This window comes from Nematolebias whitei, chromosome 2 (assembly GCF_014905685.2).
Source record: "Nematolebias whitei isolate Nwh7 chromosome 2, NemWhi1, whole genome shotgun sequence".
NCBI lineage: Eukaryota > Metazoa > Chordata > Actinopteri > Cyprinodontiformes > Rivulidae > Nematolebias > Nematolebias whitei.
Genome location: NC_056499.1, coordinates 6,489,251 through 6,508,858, shown reverse-complemented (window position 1 = coordinate 6,508,858; position 19,608 = coordinate 6,489,251). Strand labels below are relative to the sequence as shown.

Genomic DNA, 19,608 nt, shown 5'->3' with positions numbered 1-19,608 from the left:
CTAACAGAACCACACTGCTAACAGTAACATGCTGCTAACAGAAAAAACTGCTAACAGTACCATACTGCTAACAGAACCACACTGCTAACAGAATCACACTGCTAACAAGACCACGCCGCTAACAGTACCATGCTGCTAACAGCACCCCACTGCTAACAGTACCATGCTGATAACAGTACCATGCTGATAACAGAACCACTCTGCTAATAGGACCATGCTGCTAACAGAACCACTCTGCTAATAGGACCATGCTGCTGTAGATGCATTTGTTTTTCACTTTCGGTGCCTTGTTTTTGTATTTTTGTTGCATGTTTTGGTTTTTCTTGTTTCTTTTTTGGCAAGTCGAGACGGTTCTCCTTGTCCTGAGCATTTCATTTCATTGTTGACCTTGTGTTGACCTGCATATGACAAATAAACCTAAACCTAACTCACTGCTGGCTGAGTTTGTTTTACCAAATGATGCAAGAGCGGTGCCATACTTCTAAATAATCTTTTTTTACGCGTTTATGACGTCCCAAAGTTCAATAATTTCTGCCATTTTTCCTACGGTTTTGTTCCTTTAGTTCATTCTTTACGCAAGTCTCACTGCCATCACTCCCTCTCTCTCACACTCACACTCAGACACACCTACATACAATGTGCAGATTGAGAACTGCTATGGGCTTCCTGATGACTGCAACCAGAATCGACAGACTTTTTTCCCTTCAGGTCAGCGTGATTCTCCTCCGACAGCTCGCTCGGCTCCGCAGCAGAACGCCCGCCGTCTCCTCTGTCCTCCGATGTCGGAGTCAGCGGGCGGCTGTTGGGACCAGAGGACAAATTGGCCAGCTCCGTCTCGTCATGAGAGTATCGACCCGAGTCGCCGGTTTCATGGCTGCCCTCGCTGCTAGACGATCCCTCCACATCGTCGGTACTTCGGAGCAGGTCCTGCAGGGGGATGGGCTGGTTTGGAGAAACCGACAGCTCTTGTTCGTATGTTAACACCGTGGTTCCTGGTTGGTAGGAAATGGCGTCGTGCTCCTTATTCTACAGCCCGGAGAGAGTTAGTCAGTGTTCACGCTTCTTAACGTTTTTAATCTAGAGTAAATCCGTTTTCCCGCCTCTTAATAAATCATAAAGCTTCTAATCTTACCTGCAAAATTTTAATGTCGTTTTTCACATCACATCTGAAGAAAGACCATTTATTTTTCTTCTCCAGCGTAGACTGAATGGGGCCCAGAGAATTGATGATGAGATTTGTTCCACCCTGTGACAAAATGATTTCTTATTGAGAAAAATGTTCAACAACGTCCGATTGCAGACTAATTTAATTTTTTTTTTGTTCTTGATTAGTTTGCTGTACCTTGGCATCAATGAAATGTCTCTGACTCATCATGGGCATGGTCAGCTCAGAGTTCTGGTCCGGTTCCTCAGCTCCTCGATGAGCTGAAGCTGCAGCAGCTGTTCTCAACTCTTCTCTATAGATCTTCGCAGCTGAAAGTTTCCTGCAGGGAAACAAACATGACATGAGTCACTCAAGATAACTAGGATCATGGAGGAAAGTAATTATTGTTGTCAGTGTTCAGGGACGTTAAGCACCTGTTTTTGCCTCTGCAGACGATGATGAAAGCACAGATAATGATGCAGATGAGGGCGATGCAGACTCCCACAGTGATGCCTGTCATTGATGTCTGGTCCAGGTGGTAGAAACCGTCAGAAAAGCCTGTGATGGATCCCACAGAAACACTGTCAGAGAGCCCGGTTTCACAACAAAATACAAACTATTGTGATTGAACAACCTGTAGAGTGCGTGGAACTGCGAGAGAGCCCAACATCGTTACTAGAAGAGAGGTCCGATCGTACGGTCAGCTCCACGGCATTAGAAAACGGTCCATCGCCCATGTTGTTGGAAGCAGAAACTTTCACCAAGTAAACCTGGCCGGGGCTCAGATTCTCCAGCAGTGCCATGGTGATGCTCCCTGTGGGGAGATTTAACCCTTCGTGAATAAATTGTTGAAACAAACAAGTGCTCTTTTTTATCTTACTCACCTGGGTTTTATCAAAATAATAGAAACATACACAAGGCTTGAACAGTTCATTAGAATCTAGAGCCCGATCGATATATCGGTAGGGCCAAAATAATAATAATAATAATAATATTAGTAAACTTTATTTATATAGCAACTTCCAACAACGCCTTGATTGACCAAAGTGCTTAACAAGATAAAACAAATAAAAACGGCACAATATAAATCAGTGCAAATTAAAAACACAGCCACAATAAAAGAAGGCAAAAGAGATAAAAAATGCTAAAATACTAAAAGTTAAACATCAAAAGCCCTTTTAAATAAATAGGTCTTCAATTTGGCTTTGAACAGAACCAGGCTGTTGGGCCTGCAACAGAAAAGGACCGGCCCCCCCATTGTTTTCACCTTGAGCGAGGCACATAGGTGTTTGGGGACATATCAGTATCTGTGATAAATGTCCCATTAAGCGCTGATATGAACACTGGGAACAAGCCATTCCCAGTGTCCAGCCGGCGTGCCCTTACTTGCAAAAGGCATACAGGTAATTGTACAAAGTATCCAGTAGAGGGCGCACGAAGACTACTTTCAAGTCTGCACGCTTGTGAAGCAGGGAGCAATCCTGTGTAGCATATTTTGCTGAACAGAGCATGGCAAGTTTATTTGAACTGATCTGTAAAATAAATCAACAATAATAAATTCTCTTCAATCCTCCAAGCTGCTTGTCATTAGCTACATGCCTCTCAAGTTAACAGGCTAACTGAAATCTGAACTCTTTACTTCTCTGCAAAGTAAAAAATAAACTCGGCTGTGGTCAATACTAATTAGACCTTCCCCATGTGCGACTGTTTAAACAGCGAACAGGGAAGGACGCTTTCTTTGTTTAATTTATACTTTTGTAACACTTGATAACTTTACGGTGAGCAGCGGAGGACAGAAAACGTGAACGCACGTTAGGAAGACTGTTTCAAGACACACACATTGAGCTGACCTACTCGAAGCTACAGAGGAAAAGACCCCCCCAAAAAACTGGAGGAGTATCTGAAGAGAAAAGCTGGGGGTCAGGGGATCAGAGCTATTCACAGATCCCACCCAGTTTCTTCACCATCCGTGTCCCTGCAGGGACTTCAGGAGGTTCGGTCAGAGGAAAGAGGGGGCTGGAGGGGCTTTGTGAACGGTGTTACTTTTGACCTCGTTACCAGTGGCAGAGGGGGGTTGTGTGTCTTTCATGTGAGTTTTCTGGGGTCATCTGACATAAAGACACCTCTGCAGCACCACACACTAAAACCCCCACAAAATCTTTAGATTACTCAACTGTGATACTTTGCTTCAAATCTCTATGTGTGCACAATATTACACGACTCCATACAGGATCATAACCAAAGCCAAGCTGTTCCATCAAAGCTGGAAAAATGGCTGCTGAACGCATGGAAAAATAACAAAGACAACATTGCTTGTAATCACATTAGACCTTTCAGCTGGTCAAAGGCAAAGATAAATTCTGAGATCACAAGAGGATGAAATTAGACAGGAAGGATAAGTGATGAAGATGCTGAGCGTCCCCCCTTCAGTGCACACCAATACAGCCTGTGCACATCCTTCCATTCTCCTTCCTACCTTCTCTTTGCAGCACTTTCCATTCCCCAGCGATCCAGGCGTTTCTAGATGCGTACAGTATTGTGTAGCGTGTCACAGCTACGTTCGGTTCATCTGGGAGTTTCCATGAAACAAGCGCTGTGTCCGCCTCGATCAGGGTCACTTTGATGTTGGACGGAGGTCTCGTTGGAGCTGGTACACGATGGATAAAACGGTCAAGTTAACAAACAAGACAACAAACACAAAAGGAAGATGCCAAAAGATTTTATGCCTACCTTCAGGGAAAGTAGTCTGATAGACCACGGGGCTCCACGGGCTGGAGAGCTGGTCAGTGTGGAGGCGTACAGCAAACTCATACTTAGTGTTGGGCTCCAGATCTTGCACAAAGAGGCTCTGCTTACTCCTGCAGGGTAAAGATGTGACAGACTTAGAAAAACCAATAACTTCAAGCAGATAAGGAGCTAAACACAGCAGACTTCAAACCAAAACATCAAGGAAAACTGACTGACGTCAATGTTTTGAAAAGATAGAGATGCTTCTCATTCATTTGAAGTGGCAGCATTTAAAAAAATGTCCAGAAGGAGGCAATGTGGAGCTCTGCTGAGAAGCAGCCCAGAGAAACTGAAGGGGAAAGCTTTCATGCTGTGTTCAATGTTTATATTCAGCTGACTTCACACTGGAATTTGACATAATGACACAATCTGCATGTGTTTTACAGTAAATAAAAGCATGTCCTTCTTTAAACCCCTCAATAAATGATAGAGCAATAAACAATAGTAATCAGAAATGGCCCTGTGATGGACTGGAGACCTGTCCAGGGGGTCCCCGCCTCTCGCACAGTGATGGCTGGACATGAGCACCAGTGACTCTCGTGACCCAAAAAGGAAGAAACTGGTAAAGTTAACGGATGGATGGCTGGATGGATCGAGGCGCCAGCCAATCAACAATGGTCCCACATGTGACCAGAGTTGTGTTTACTACATATTTCATCATACATCATCAACGTGGTGAAGACTGCACAGAAGTCTGTTGGGAGTCAACCTCCCCACCATCACAGACATCTACACCTCAAGATGCAGGAAGAGGGCCACCTGCATCATGAAGGACCCCACTCACCCAGCACACACACCTTTTGCCCCGCTCCCCTCAGGAAGGAGGTTGAGGAGCATTAAGTGTAGAACCTCTAGACTGAGGAACAGCTTCTACCCTGAGGCTGTTAGATTCATGAATCTCTAACCAGAATAATCACTGTGAAAAATCACATCATGCTGCTGCTGATCTGTTTCATGTCGCTGCTGATTTGTTTCACGTTGCTGTGTTCATTCGTGCTCATCTGCTCACAGACTCATGTTCGTGCTGCTGTTCGGCGTATTGTTTTTGTACTATTAGTGCTCAGTGTGTATTTAGTTGTTTTTCTTAGTTCATATCTTGTTGCTGTTTTTCTTTTACATTTTATTGTTGGATGTAACTGGGACCCTGTGTACATAATTTCATTCCACCACATGTACCACATGTGGTCAGAGTAAGAGAGTCAGAGATTCTTTATTGTCATTTGCACCACATGTGGTACATGTGGTGGAGCGAAATTATGTACACAGGGTCCCAGTTACATCCAACAATAAAATGTAAAAGAAAAACAGTAATAACATCTAAGATATGAACTAAGAAAAACATCAAATAAAAATACACTAAGCACTAATAACATAAAAACATTACGTCGAACATCAGCACAAACATGAGCATGAGTCTGTGTGAGCAGATGAGCACGCATGAACACATCAACATGGAACAGATCAGCAGCAACATGAAACAAATCAGCAGCAACATGAAACAGATCAGCAGCAACATGATGTGATTTTTCACAGTGATTATTCTGGTTAGAGATTCATGAGTCTAACAGCTTCAGGGTAGAAGCTGTTCCTCAGTCTAGTGGTTCAACACTTAGTGCTCCTCAACCTCCTTCCTGAGGGGAGTGGGGCAAAAGGTGTGTGTGCTGGGTGAGTGAACGACAATAAAGAAACTCTGACTCTGAAACCATCCATCCATCCATTTTCTTTACCCGTTTGTTCCATCCGTGTTCCAATCACGGTGTGATTTGTTTTGGTCCGGTCTGTTCTCTACTCTGTTGGCCATTTTAGTTAGCTTCTGCTGCTATTTGTACCTGTATTTCTATTTTATGTTTTCCTGTCTGCTGTGCATGTTTGGTTCTTTTGTACAGCACTTTGGTTGGCCTTGTTGCTGTTTTAAGTGCTATATAAATAAATTGGTATGGTATGGTATTTTGGGTCACGGGGGTCGCTGGTGCCCATGTCCAGCAATCACTGTGCGAGGGGCGGGGCACACCCTGGACAGGTCGCAAGTCCATCACAGGGCCACATAGAGACAAACGAGACAAACAACCATTCACTCTCTCACTCACACCTAGGGACAATTTAGAGTTACCAATCAGCCTAACATGCATGTTTTTGGTCTGTGGGAGGAAACCGGAGTACCCGGAGAAAACCCACGCATGCACGGAGAGAACATGCAAACTCCACCCAGAAAGGCCCCTGGACTGGGGTTTGAACCAAGGACCTGCTCGCTGAGAGGCAGCAGCTCTACCAGTTGTGCCACCGTGCTGCATGACTCTGAAACCATTACTAGCAAAAATAGGAACCATGGCAAGTTCAAAAGGCCCAAAACATGAGAGTTTTTGAGGAAACAAAAACAAACGAAAACGCGCTGAGAATCAGCTTGTGCTGTGAAGAAGTCCTTACGTCTGAAGGTAGAGCACCAGCGAGGCATTCTGCAGGCCTACGGGGTTGCAGCGGACAGTGAAGTTGACCGCGTTGCTCGAGGTGAAGGCAGGTCGGCCCCACTGTAGGAACACGGTGCTGGAACTGTTGGCCCGGGCCTGCACATTGTTTGGTGGAGGTGGAGGGGGCACCAGGCGATCTCGGACAGCTGAGGTAAAGCATGTTTAGATTTATGCTTCACTTTACCCTAAACGATATAAAGAAATGCGCCTAAACTTCTAGTTTAACTCTGCACTTACAGACACATCCAGGGGTGCTGATCGTCTGGTCTGCTTGGTACCCGTCTCCAACAACATTATAAGCCAGAAGCTTGACGTGGTACTTTTTTCTTGGGTCTAAAATGAGAAGAAGAACACAAAAACATTCAGACTGGATTTATGCTCACCATAAATTGAGTCAAGACACAGATTTCTAAGGCCAGAGTTCGGTGGGGTTTTATTTGAAAAGGAGCTGGACCGTGGGGGTTTGGGGTTAGGCCGGTCCGATGGCGAGGTGGGAACAAGAGGTGAAGCAGTGACAGATGCCTGGTGACACGAGTCCTTTGGTCAGTTTCAGCAGCGCTCATGGCAGCGGAACAGAGGAACTTCACTATCCATCACTCTGTCACACTGCAAACAACAAAGACCATTTCTCTGGCCCTGGTCAGGCCTGCTGGTCAGTGGTCATTTCTGCTCAGGTTCTGAATTCAAAGGTCAAACTGAGAGGCCAAATCCCCTGGGAGGGACCCTGCAGACGGCTGCAGGCCTCTGACCCTGAAGATCCACCCTTCAACAATAGTCATCTGACCAACTGACCCGTTTCTGCATGAAAGAATCATAACCAACGTGCAATTGTTGCCTAAAAGGTAAAAACTAGCCAAAATTTGGTGTATTTTCTGACATCAGTTCAAGAATTTTTAAAATATAAAAGTGATGCCACTTTTCATTATTGTTTGTGAGACAAAAAATATGCACATTCAACTTTTTTCTTACAGGTAATCATCGAGACTGACCTGTATAAATAAAGGTTGAATGAAAGGTAACACCCTGAAGAAGACAAAAAACGCTCCTTGGTTGATGTAAGGGTGTGAGAAGAAAGGAAAGCCACAGGAGGTGAATTAGTTTCTGTGGAGGAGGAGAAGTTTAGGAGGGGCGGGGCTAAACTGCTTGAGCCCCGAGGAGTTTCCACACCAGGGCCAGCAGGTCAGGTTGAGATAAAACTGAAAGAATCCAGGATGGTGGGTGTGAAATATGAGATGAGGATTTTTTTTTTCTGTCTTTGAATCCTACACCTCAGTAGTAGTTAGATGTGAAATTGATTAAAAACAATACTTTTTTAAAAAGTTTATCAGTGAATTGACCTTTGAGCTACTGGTCCTTGGAGTTTCAAAACCCAAAACAACTAGTAGCATCATCTGGAAACACAAAAATCGCTATTGGTTCCTAAAACAAACAGATGGACTGAACTTTGTGTACAAAGTATTTCTTGTTATCCAGAGTTTTATTTTATTATTTTAAATGTTATTATTTGTTAAGGTCTGGTGTCCACTTCTAAAGGGGAGTGGGCATTTAGAGCACCTCTTCCCAGCCCCAAAATACAATGGACCTGCCGTAATTATGCGCAAAAGGAGCTCTGAGAGGGGGGAAGCTGTGACATCTGGGCCACGACCTTTGACATGGAATCTGGGCAAGCTAAGTCCTGAAAAAGGAGGGGTTACACATCTCGCTCCGAAGAGTGGGGGAGGATGGTCCGGCACAGGAAGTGAGTGGAAAAACATGACAACATCAGGAGTTAGAATAAAATGCTGCTTAATATGTGGGTGTTGCAGTGTCTCGGTAACTCAGTTTATCAGACCCAGAGGACGCTCAACAAGAGCACTGAGTTTACACGAGAACGATCTCCTGGAAATGTTCGAGGTGTCGATTGTGAAGACGGTGATGCTGACTGCTGATCGACAACACTGAAAAAACCCTGCTAGATCCATCCGCTGCTACGTCACAAATGTCCACATTTCCACTCTGAGAGCTGGATTCAAAAAGCTTAAAGGATGAAGCCTATATGAAGTAGAATCTGGGTTCACAGTACGTAACCAACGGTCAGAGGCTGCCGTGTACACGAACAGCTGAAACGCAACAGAAAAGGTTTCAGTTTCATTAAAAAACTATTTTGAATAAACAAAGGTAACTAAATGTCTTTGTATTATTATTACAGAAGACATTTCTTTATTAATTTTAAGGAGTTTTCTTATTTCTGAATAATGATAAAATAACAAAGCTTTTGATTGAACTCACTCTGGCACAGATAAAAGCTAGCTAAATACTCATATTACAATAAAAAAAAAATAGCTCACATATAATCAACAGACCTGTCACGATAACAAATTTTACTGGGCGATTAATTGTCTCATAAATTATTGCGATAAACGATGATATTGTTTGAAATTTGACAATAATTAATAATTGTTAATTTAAAAAAAAAAAAAGGTTAATTTTTGTGTGTAGTACATTTTTTCGACCACTGGATGGCAATATTAAATGATTTGAACCAAAGGATGGATAGTGAGGGAGCGAGCAGCGCGTCTCTTTAAGAAAAATGGGAGGGAGGCCCCTTGACGTGACGTGGGCTGTTTCTCCTTCCTATTTTTCGGTTCTCAAAATGGCGGACGCTCGGTGTGGTTTGAGCTCTTTAGCATAGCATTTTTCACACAAAGCTTTTAATAAAAAAATCAGTAAACAAGTTCTCATCTTGTTTTTGCAGAGAAAAGCAACTTTTTAGACGAAGGCACAGGTTCAACCGTGAATTTTGGAGCTTCGACAAGACGGAGGTTTTTTCTCGAGGTCGGCCTGTTAGCTTAGCTCGTAGCTTAGCTTCTCAGCTTAGCTGCATTTAACGATCCAAAAAACGCGATTTTGGACGGTTAAAATGGATTTTAAAGAGAGACGAGAAAGGGAGGAGTCAGTGAAGAACACCAGAGTTGAGCCTTTTGTCATCCAGTGTCTTCAGTAGAAAAAGAGACACGAAGAAACAAAGCCGATAAACGAAAATGAGGTTGATAATTTTTATTTATCATGCTATTAATTGATTTATTGTTTATTGCAACAGGCCTAATAATCAATGCATTTCTTTAACATTAATAGTCATTATAAGTTTATTTGCTCCTTCCTCCTTGTGGCTATCATTTCAACTCCTTCCCTTTGCCACACATAGGACAGTAAAATTAATCCTGCACTACAATAAACACTTTTAATGTTTCTGTCTGCACCTGACCTGTTTTAGAACTTAATTGTTGGTATTTTTATATTCTCTGTTATTATTTTATTTCTTGTGTGATTCCTTGTGCATGTTCCTCTGTATTGAAACTCTGGAACAACAATTTCCTGCGGTATCAATAAAAAGTTTTATCTTATCTACCCATAATCTTATCTTTTTGCTATTATTTTAGTTTATATTTCACACTTTTAATTCTGCATTAGAAGCCACAGCATATATGGTAGAGTATTCAACCAGATATTACTATGTTTGAATTAACGAATAAACTTTAGCTTTTGAATCTCCCTCATCCCACCTCTCTTTTTCTCTTTTTACAAATGAAATTCAATTCCTGCTGGCCCCTGAAGTTTTGTTCCGTTACGAAAAGCCCCCCAGGCCGCAGCAAGCCAGGCCTGAACAGGGGCTGTAAATGTCAACTCCTGCATGAACTCTCACACCGGCATCGATCATCCCTCCCACCCTCCACCCCACGGCTCTTACTCACACAAATCATCACACGGACGCTCACTGACAATCATGCAGCTCGAGCATGAAATAACCTTTAAAAATGACGGCTATTTCAGTTTAGTTTTCACACCGAGCATGCTTCACGACACCTCTAGCAGGAGAGGACGGGGCGCACGTCGCCGTTCGGCCGCGACATAAATCTAAAGTTGAGCACACGGCGCAGCTTGGTGCCAACAGGTATGAGAAACATTTAAGTCTCAGCTCTGACTACATGTTCCTCTCTTAGTTTACACAAGAGAGAAAAGGTCAAATCACTGTGCTGTTAATATCCAGAAGGAGCGTGTCGAACACATTCCTATCCGTCATGCTGCGCTTTCAATCATCTGGACTGTCAGATGTGACAAGTTACCAGGTTTTCAGCTCCGAGCGTGTTTTTCTGCAGCTGTATACAGAGCTGACTCAGTAGCTTCCAGCATCGCCACAGCTGACTTTTCACAAATCGATGTTATTGGTAAAAAGGAGGGGTAGTTGGTGTTGTTCAACATCAAGTGGGTTATAGAAAATCCCATTTACAGGAAGTGATCTTCCGGTGTGAAAGATCAACTCTCAAGACTTTAGGCGAGATGCAGCCATCAAAGAGACAAAGTTTAAAAGGAAAATAATCAGCAAACTTTAGAATTAAGTTCTCAGGCTCCTCTTTTGTGGAACCAACTTCCAGTTTCTGTCCGTGAGGCTGACACATTGTCCAGTTTTAAGACTTTCCATTTTGATAAATCCTATAGTTAGGGTTGGCTTGTTATGCTGCTATAGACTTGGACTACTAAAGGATAAACTTACCTCATTTCCTTAAATGATTTGTTAAAACTGAATAGTTTTCATTTATATAATAATAATAATGTCATCACAATATGTTTCCATACAATGGCAAAATTAGTCTCTGCATTTAACCCATCCACCACCAGGTGGTGCAGTAGGCAGCTATTGAAAGCACCTGGGGGGTATTTTGGGGATGAGGTGTGCTGACCAGAGACACCACGAGGTGTGCAGTGACCGGGGATCGAACCTGGGACTTTTGGGTCCCGGGCCAGCTGCCCTGCCTCTACACCAGATACTATTTCTATCTTAACATGTGATTCTTCACCTGCCATTGTGTATCTGTTCCTACCAAACCCAACCAGTTGAAGCAGATGGTCCTCTTGTCCTGAACCTGGTTCTGCTAAAGGTTTCTTCCCCATGAGGGAGTTTTTCCTTTCCACTGTCGCCTTCATGCTTGCTCAAGATGAGAGCTCTGTGATGGAGTTGAACTCAAAGCAGTCTGCTCCTCAGATAAATAATGTTAAATTATTATTTTTTTAAATGAATGCTTCTGTTCAGTGCCCTGAGACGACTTCAGTTGTGACTTGGCGCTATATAAATAAATTGAAATGAACAATATTAAAATATAAAATTAGAAAAAAGGTGGTACAAATACAGAAAATATGAACTGCAAAAAGCATTCAAAGAATTGTCATGTCAGGTTGTTTCTAATGATCTGTCCACTCACTTTTTATCTATAGTAAACTGTACCAAACGTCATTATTTGAAGCAAAAACTGAAGAAAAAAAACTGGTTGTAGCAGAGAGTATCAACGAGTGGGATCATAAATCAAACTCCAGCGTCTCTGTTAAGACATTTTCACGAGTTTTTGAAACAACTTGTCAATAAAAAAGAAACCATAACTCTTTAAAAGTAATAAAATGAAAAATTTATTGTAAAACCTATTTATTTAAGCAAAAACAGTAGAAAATACAGGGAAGAGTTTATCTGTAGAATGTGAATTACCTGCACTTTATTTATTTATTTTATTTACAATGAAGGAGTTTATGACTCTTTCAGATGAATTACTGTCATTTTTGAACAATTGTTTCCTAAACCTTTGGAAATCTGAACGTCCATCCCTCTTTCTAAACTTTCCTCCTGATGAATCAGTGGTTTCACTGCTGCAGGATGTTTCCACGCACGGGTTTTACACCTCTCCTCACATGCAGAGTGCTGCAGCTCGGAGCTGTAACACAACGTTCCTAAGACCTGGCCATTGTTTGTCCAGCATCTCACTTGGCCAGGGGATGCATTTCCTTTAAGTCTTGGCTAATAAACCATCTTTGTGACTCTCAGAGTTAAACACAATGAGTCTTTGATGTCTGTGCTCTTCCAGCAACACAGCTCAAAGCAGTCATAAAACACGTGATAAATCAACCTCCACAGAACAACTTCCTTCTCCGTAAAACAGTCCTGCAAACCTCTTTTAACAAAGAGGAGAAAACAACAATTCCCTTTAATTCAGCCACAGCTCTGTTGTCGATTTAGCCAATTTTGCTGAGTTTTGCATTTCAAGGGTTTCACGTGACATTTATTCCAATATAAAGTGCGAGCAAAAATACTTAAAACTTAAAAAATAAACAATGTTTTGATTGTTCTTCCTGATTGTGATATTAACAAGTGAGTTTAGTGGTTATGTAATTTTTGTCAGCCATAAAATTTATTATTAGTTAGGCTTATCAGTAACGCTCAAAGCAGATATAATGCAGCACTAACGTTTACTGAAGTAAATGTATAACTACCTAAATACCTGCAACAGTTAAGAGCTAATGCCTCAAGTAGTTTAAAGAACATCGTCACCTCCTTTTTTCTCTTTTTGATCTCATTCAGTCACAGAAACTTCCTGATTTACAAGTAAGCTGCTGACCACCTGGTCTGACCAGATGGTCAGATGTCCACCACCCTGGCCTGAGCCCCTGTTCTTCTTTCAAACAAAACAGCTAAAATGAATCTGACCCAAAGGCCAAAAAAAAAAAAAAAAAGGCTGTGTAGCCCATAAACCCAATTAAGCAGCCACACACAAAAATCTTACTCAGAGGTTCAGAGGTCACGGAAGTGGGATGAGCTGCTGTTTTGGCCCACGCCCCGGAGAAGCTCTGCTCGACACATGACAAGACTTAAGCCAATTAATCACTCGCATGTTTGGCTGTCCACAGATGCTGCAGATAGGCTGTGGCTGATAAATGTATCCTAAATGTTACTTTTCTAAAAGCCTTGTGAGTTTGAACAACCATATGGACCGTTCAAAGACGAGCGGGACTGTATTTTAGTCACCTGTAGAACAGATTAGTGTGTTTAGGTGTTGTCTTTCAGTTTTGGCTTGTCTTTACGACTTCAATATGTTTAAAAAGTTCCAGTTTCGTAAGTTTTGTATCAAAGTACTGGCATAAGAAATATCAATACAACATAAATTGATGTAATGCTGATAAATGAAACAGCTTTTTTCAAGATGCATATTCAAACTAGGAATAGAGAATCTCTGAGGGAATTAAGAGACCAGGGAGCTCCACAAAGGAGAAACTTGGCTGCATTTACAGCCCAGATGGGAAGTCTTAAGAGACGTGACCATGCGGGTGGTAGGGGAGTTACGCTTACGTCCTAATCCCTCTATCATGTACTGTAGAGGTGGCACTGTGGCTCAGTTGAATGAGAAGCGCCTCTCAATGAGAAGGTCGTCAGATCAAATCCTGGCCCGGGACCTTTCTAGGTGGAGTTTGCGTGTTCTCTCCGTGCATGCGTCGGTTTTCTCCGGGTACTCCGGTTTCCTCCCACAGACCAAAAACATGCATGTTAGGCTGACTGGTAACTCTAAATTGTCTCTAGGTGTGAATGAGAAAGTGAATGGTTGTTTGTCTCGTTTGTCTCTATGTGTCCCTGTGATGGGCTTGCGACCTGTCCAGGGTGTCCCCCGCCCCTCGCACAGTGATTGCTGGACATGGGCACCAGCGACCCCCGTGACCAAAAGTGGAATAAGCGGGTAAAGATAATGGATGGATGGATGGATATTTCTGAGTCAAAGCTTTGTCCCAATAGTCACACAGCCACATTTATTAAACAGCTGTAACTGTTTCACTTATGAAAATAAATGTCTCGTGGTCAATATACACATTTAGCTCTGAAACTAATTTGTTAAAATTATTACTTAACGTTATGCCTGGCATTTTTTTTTTTTCAAATCAACAGACTGAATATTGTAATATTGCACTCACCAATGACCAGGTGACCCAAACACTGCATCCTCAGACACTTATTCAGCTGTGCTGCCTTCACGACGTTAGCCCCGTTGTCTTTAGCTGTTTTGTTCCACAGTTGAGACTGGGACCGTGTCTTTAACGATATGATAAGCTGCTGGTTTATTAATGTCACGCTACCTCTCACTTTTCCTCTCATAAGGCGCAGCACGTCTAAATTAGTTTTGTACCATGGTTTGTTTCAGGGAAGGAGGCTGAAGTCAAGTCAGAGCTGCAGCTTCACACACGCTTCATACTTATAGAGCTGTTTTAAATGGTGAAAACGATTCATAGTGCTCTGACCTTTTGTCGGGACTTGTTTTCAGCATTGTCTACAGAAAACATTTTTCTGCTGCTCATCTGACAATTTGATCCGGTGCTGTTTCTCTTCGGAACTAGTTCATCAGACTCCTTTTCAGTTAGTGTCTCATTCACCCGCTCACATGAAACTCCACCGTTGCCATATTTTTTCCTATCTCGAAGCCTATATGTGCATGCTCCGCGTAGCATGTCAGGCAGAAAATTTTCCAGTTGGGAGGGGCCAAGGATTAGCGATGCATTCGTAGTGTGTCAAATAAACAACACTCACAGTGAATTAGATGTAGAAAGCTTATTATTTGAATGGCAATTTATACACGATGGTTGCGATAGAGCCATTTTAACCATCGTAAATTGAAAAACTTGTGATACATCAAGTATATTTGATACATCACCCAGTCCTAGCTGGATATGGGCACCAGTGACTCAAAAAGGAAGAAGCAGGTAAAGATAATGGATGGATGTATAGATGATGTATGTATGTATGTATAGATAGATGGATGGATGATGTATGGATGATGGATGGATGGTTGTAAGCATGTATGTATGTATGTATGTATGTATGTATGTATGTATGTATAGCTAGACGGATGGATGAAGGATGGCTGATTGGTTGGATGATGATGGATGGATGGATGGATGATTGGTTGGATAGATGTATGTATGTATGTATAGATGGATGTATGGATGGATGGATGATGATGGATGGATGGATGATTGGTTAGATAGATAATCTATGTATGTGTTTATGTATGAAAGATGTATGTATGGATGGATAGATGCATGTATAGATGATGGATGGATGGATAATGGATGGATGATGGATGATGGCTAGATGGATGGATGATGATGGACGGATGGATGGGGGATGGATGATAAGTTAGATAGATGATGTATGTATGTGTTTATATATGAAAGATGTATGTAAGTATGTATGTATGTATGTATGTATGTATGTATGTATGTATGTATGTATGTATGTATGTATGGATGGATGGATGGATGCATGTATGTATGATGGATGGATGGATGGATGGATGGATGGATGGATGGATGGATGATGGATAGATGGATGGATGATGGATGTATAGGCTCAGTAAACTCCAGTTTTCAGTTTGTGTTTCTGTGTTTTTCAGAGGCTAGCATTCATAACTGAAGCTCATGTGTCACATTTTTACTAATGTTTACTTTTTGTTATTGTTTTATTTATTTTTGGAGTGGAAGTATATAAGTGAAGTATGAAAATTTGAATATTAAACCATTTTATAAGAAGAGAAACTTCTATGTACATAATAAATGAACATCACATTGCGGTGTTCACAATAGTGTTTGGTGACTTATAGCGACGGTACTAGAGTAGTAGTCTGAAATATAAATAATGAATCTTCTTCATACACCTAAGTTAATCATGGAGTTCCTCAGGGCTCAGTGCTTGGACCAATACTCTTTACTTTATATATGCTTCCATTAGGTAAAGTTATTAAACAGCAAATTTTCATTGTTATTCTGATAATACACAGTTATATTTGTCCATGAAACCTAATGGATCCAATCAGTTACTTAAACTACAAGCATGTCTTAAAGACATAAAAACCTGGATGACCCTTGATTTTCTCCTTTTGAACACAGACAAGACTGAGGTTTTAGTTTTTGAACCTGAGCATCTCAGGAATAAATTTTTCAGTTTTTTGCCCTCCTTGGATGACATTAATCTGGCCTCCAGCTCTTATGTGAAAAACCTTGGTGTTATTTTTGATCAGGACATGTCTTTTATACTCCACATTTAAACCATTACTAGATCTGCCTTCTTCCACCTGCGTAATATCGCTAAAATTAGAAACATGTTATCTAAAAATGATGCAGAAAAACTGGTTAATGCATTTGTCACTAATAGACTGGACTATTGCAATGGTTTATTATCTGGGCAGTGTTTCCCCTAGTTAGCTTGCCATGGCAGGGTGCTCATCTCATCCATGATTTTTGCTGATGGGGGGGGGGGACGGAGACATGTCTGAGCGCAGCTTGTACTAACAGTTTTGAGCGGGGGCGGGGGGCGTTCAGCATGAGGGAAGGGGCAATGTGAGTGCTGCCTTGGGATTTTTAGCTAGAGAGCCTGTATTTTGCATCGCTACCTTAGTGATATGTCAGTGCCAGGTGGGGGTGGGAGGGGCAAGTTCAGTTTGGTAGGTGGGGTGCGTTGATGGGGTGGGGAACGCCACCTTTATAATGGTAGGGGAAACACTGCTGGGTGTCCAAATACTTCTTTAAAACGTCTTCAGTTGATCCAAAATGCTGCTGCCAGAGTCTTAACTGGAGTTACTGGGAGAGATCATATCTCTCCAGTTTTAGCTTCTCGCCATTGGCTCCGTCAAGTCCAGAACTGAATTCAAAATCTTACTTCTAACCTACAAAGCTCTCAACAACCTAGCTCCATCTTATATTTGAGATCTTATTGTTCCATATTTTCCTAACAGAGCACTTCACTCTCAGACTGCAGGTTTACTCACGGCTACTGGAGTTTCCAAAAACAGAATGGGAGGCAGAGCTTTCAGTTATCAGGCTCCTCTCTTGTGGAACCAACTTCCAGTTTTTTAGACATTTTAAGATTGGGCTTAAGACTTTCCTTTTTGATAAATCCTATAGTTAGGGTTAGCTTGGGTTTCCCGAGCTGTCCCTTAAGGCTCCAGTATACTCTCGCGTCCTGTCAGCCGTGCGGAAACTGTGCGCACTGTGCGAAGAGGGTTGAGACTTCATGCTCAAGCGTCCACCCTGAGCAGCTGCAGTCAGCTCCGCAGACAAGGGGCGTTTACCTTCTGGACAAATTGAGGTCGCCGATTGGTCATTTGCTGACACGCCTACTGGACTGATTGACAGGTAGCAAAAATAAAAAATAAAAAAAGCGAGAGCTGGCAGCTCCAGCCGCAGCGGTGTTCTGTGTTTATATGTTGTTAATAAAAAGTTCTAAAGAAAAAAAAAAAAAAAAAAAAAAAAACAGGGAGCGCTGGCCCTGCAGCCCACACATCAGACCAGTCCACCAGGAGATCTCCAGACCCTCCCGCAGCCAGGCTGGACCTGATTTTAATTCTTTCGTGACAAATTCCTTCATTTCTCACCATTTCAGTCATGGCATCAACGGAGGAGGAGGAAGAGATCACTTGCCTCTTGGGGGAAAAAAAAAACTAAAGAAAAGGCTATTAAACCAGATCAGGGACGAAGAAGGGGAATTTAATGTATTGGTGTCACATGCAAAACAGTCCGTCGCCGGGCAGTTGTGTGACACAGAGAACGCGTACGCGGGCGTAAAAATTGAGCTTTGCACAGACATGCACTGCGGGCGTCCTCTTCTACTCTAATCTGGTACGCGTGGACCTGTGCGGACCCACGTACGCGCAAGTATACTGGAGGCTTAAGTTATGTTGCTATAGGCTTAGACTGCTGGAGGACAAACTGACCACATTTTTTCACCATGCTACTGTCTTTACTTACTCTGATCAACCTGTTTTGTATTTGTAATTATTTTTTTCTATCCTTCACATGTTTTTGTCTTTCAGGTACACCTGGACCTATATCTGGACCTGCCAATTCTGTGTTCGTCTGTCTCTCCTTCCTGTCCTCTCAACCAGCCGGTCAAAGCAGATGGCTGCTTGTCCTGAGCCTGGTTCTGTTGGAGGTTTCTTCCTTTTAAAAGGGAGTTTTTCCTTTCCACTGTTGCCACTGTGCTTGCTCAGGATTGGAGACTGCAACGAAGTGAAGATTCAACTAGTCTGCTGGCTTCCTTGATAGAGAACTTTACTAATTGGCGTTTCTATGCATGTGAATGTTCCTGTAAAGTGCCCTGAGACAACTTTGTCATGATTATATATATATGATATATAAATAAACTGAACTGAAATTGAACTAAACTTACCGAGGCCTTCGATGACGTAGGTATGGCTGGAGGCACGCAGCTGAACAGGGCTGCTCTCAGGCTGGCTTTCTTCGTGGTAGAAAAGTCTGTAGCCCAGGATTTTGGCTGAGTTTCTAGGTGTAAGCTGCCAGCGTGCTGAAATAGTGGTACAGTTTAAAGGCTCAAGATACAGCTCCGGAGCCAGGGGAACTGAAAAGAGACAGAAAAAAAATTAAGAATTTTGATGGCGGTACTACAGATTATTTCCTAAAACAAGTGGAAAACAATTCACATGAATAAAAGTTTGCACTGCAAATCAGCATAAAAAATATTTGGACATTCTTGCACAACTTAATTTTAAGATTTTTGCCAAGAAAGACTATTTTCTTTTAATATAAACTAGAAACGTACAGAAACTACACCTCCGAACAGCTGTATATTTTACCCAGCGTTGCATTTCTATGACCCACGACTGAAGCCCTTCCAACACTTCTGACAGAGAGCAAAAGTTACTGAGCGGCACAGTCATTGCTTGACATCATTAGTAGCAGTTCTTCTCCATCTCGTTTTGTCTTCTGGTTTTACCGGTGCAGTGCTAACATTCCTCTATTCATAAGATTATGCTTTTAACATACTAGCACATTTAGACTCTAAGTACAACTTTGACTCTAATTTTGTTCATTTTTGCTGCTGTTTGAGACTCAGAATGGTTTCTCGACATGTACCTTGAGCACTGGATGCCTTTGGAGTGCGGTGAGACGTCCAGGCTGACTGCTCCCCCCACCCTACGCTTGTGGCAGCAACAATACGCAGAAGGTAGATGGTGTCAGGGTGCAGGCTTTCCAGAAAATGTTTGGTCTTTTCTCCTGGCAGCTCTATTTGTGTTACTGCACTCTCTGAACTGGTGCGATAGGACAATCGGTAGCTGGAGACTCGACCACGACTCAGTTTCAATGGAAGAGGTTGCCAAGACACCTGGATGTCTGTAGGGCTGCGGCTGGTGAGGCTGAGCTCCGGGGCCCGGAGGGGAACTGGGAACCAAGAAGATCATAAGTGTGAGTGAGGTCCTGCGTCATGCATCACACCTGACTACAATCATGAAAAGTTGCTCATTGTTGTGAAACCAAATAAATGACTGGTAATCAAGACAATGTAGCTGTTTAGAAAGCGCCTTAAATACCAAACTGCACTTACTGTTACTATAAAATAGTGGTTTTTAAAAATAC

At 42.3% G+C, this 19,608-nt stretch overlaps 1 protein-coding gene across 1 annotated transcript in view; it reads right to left on the bottom strand.

Moving 5' to 3' along the window:
* Nucleotides 1–539: 539 nt before the first annotated feature.
* prtga (protogenin homolog a (Gallus gallus)) overlaps nucleotides 540–19,608 on the bottom strand; it is a 32,286-nt gene continuing 13,217 nt past the window's right edge. The window contains exons 9-19 of the mRNA XM_037696053.1: nucleotides 19,108–19,413; nucleotides 18,404–18,592; nucleotides 6,634–6,729; nucleotides 6,356–6,542; nucleotides 3,875–4,002; nucleotides 3,621–3,791; nucleotides 1,779–1,958; nucleotides 1,579–1,702; nucleotides 1,343–1,484; nucleotides 1,133–1,246; nucleotides 540–1,026 (exon numbers count right to left, since the gene is read on the bottom strand). Coding sequence (XP_037551981.1) covers nucleotides 628–1,026; nucleotides 1,133–1,246; nucleotides 1,343–1,484; nucleotides 1,579–1,702; nucleotides 1,779–1,958; nucleotides 3,621–3,791; nucleotides 3,875–4,002; nucleotides 6,356–6,542; nucleotides 6,634–6,729; nucleotides 18,404–18,592; nucleotides 19,108–19,413 — 2,036 coding nt within the window. The 3' untranslated portion in view covers nucleotides 540–627. The remainder of the gene's footprint in view (nucleotides 1,027–1,132; nucleotides 1,247–1,342; nucleotides 1,485–1,578; nucleotides 1,703–1,778; nucleotides 1,959–3,620; nucleotides 3,792–3,874; nucleotides 4,003–6,355; nucleotides 6,543–6,633; nucleotides 6,730–18,403; nucleotides 18,593–19,107; nucleotides 19,414–19,608) is intronic.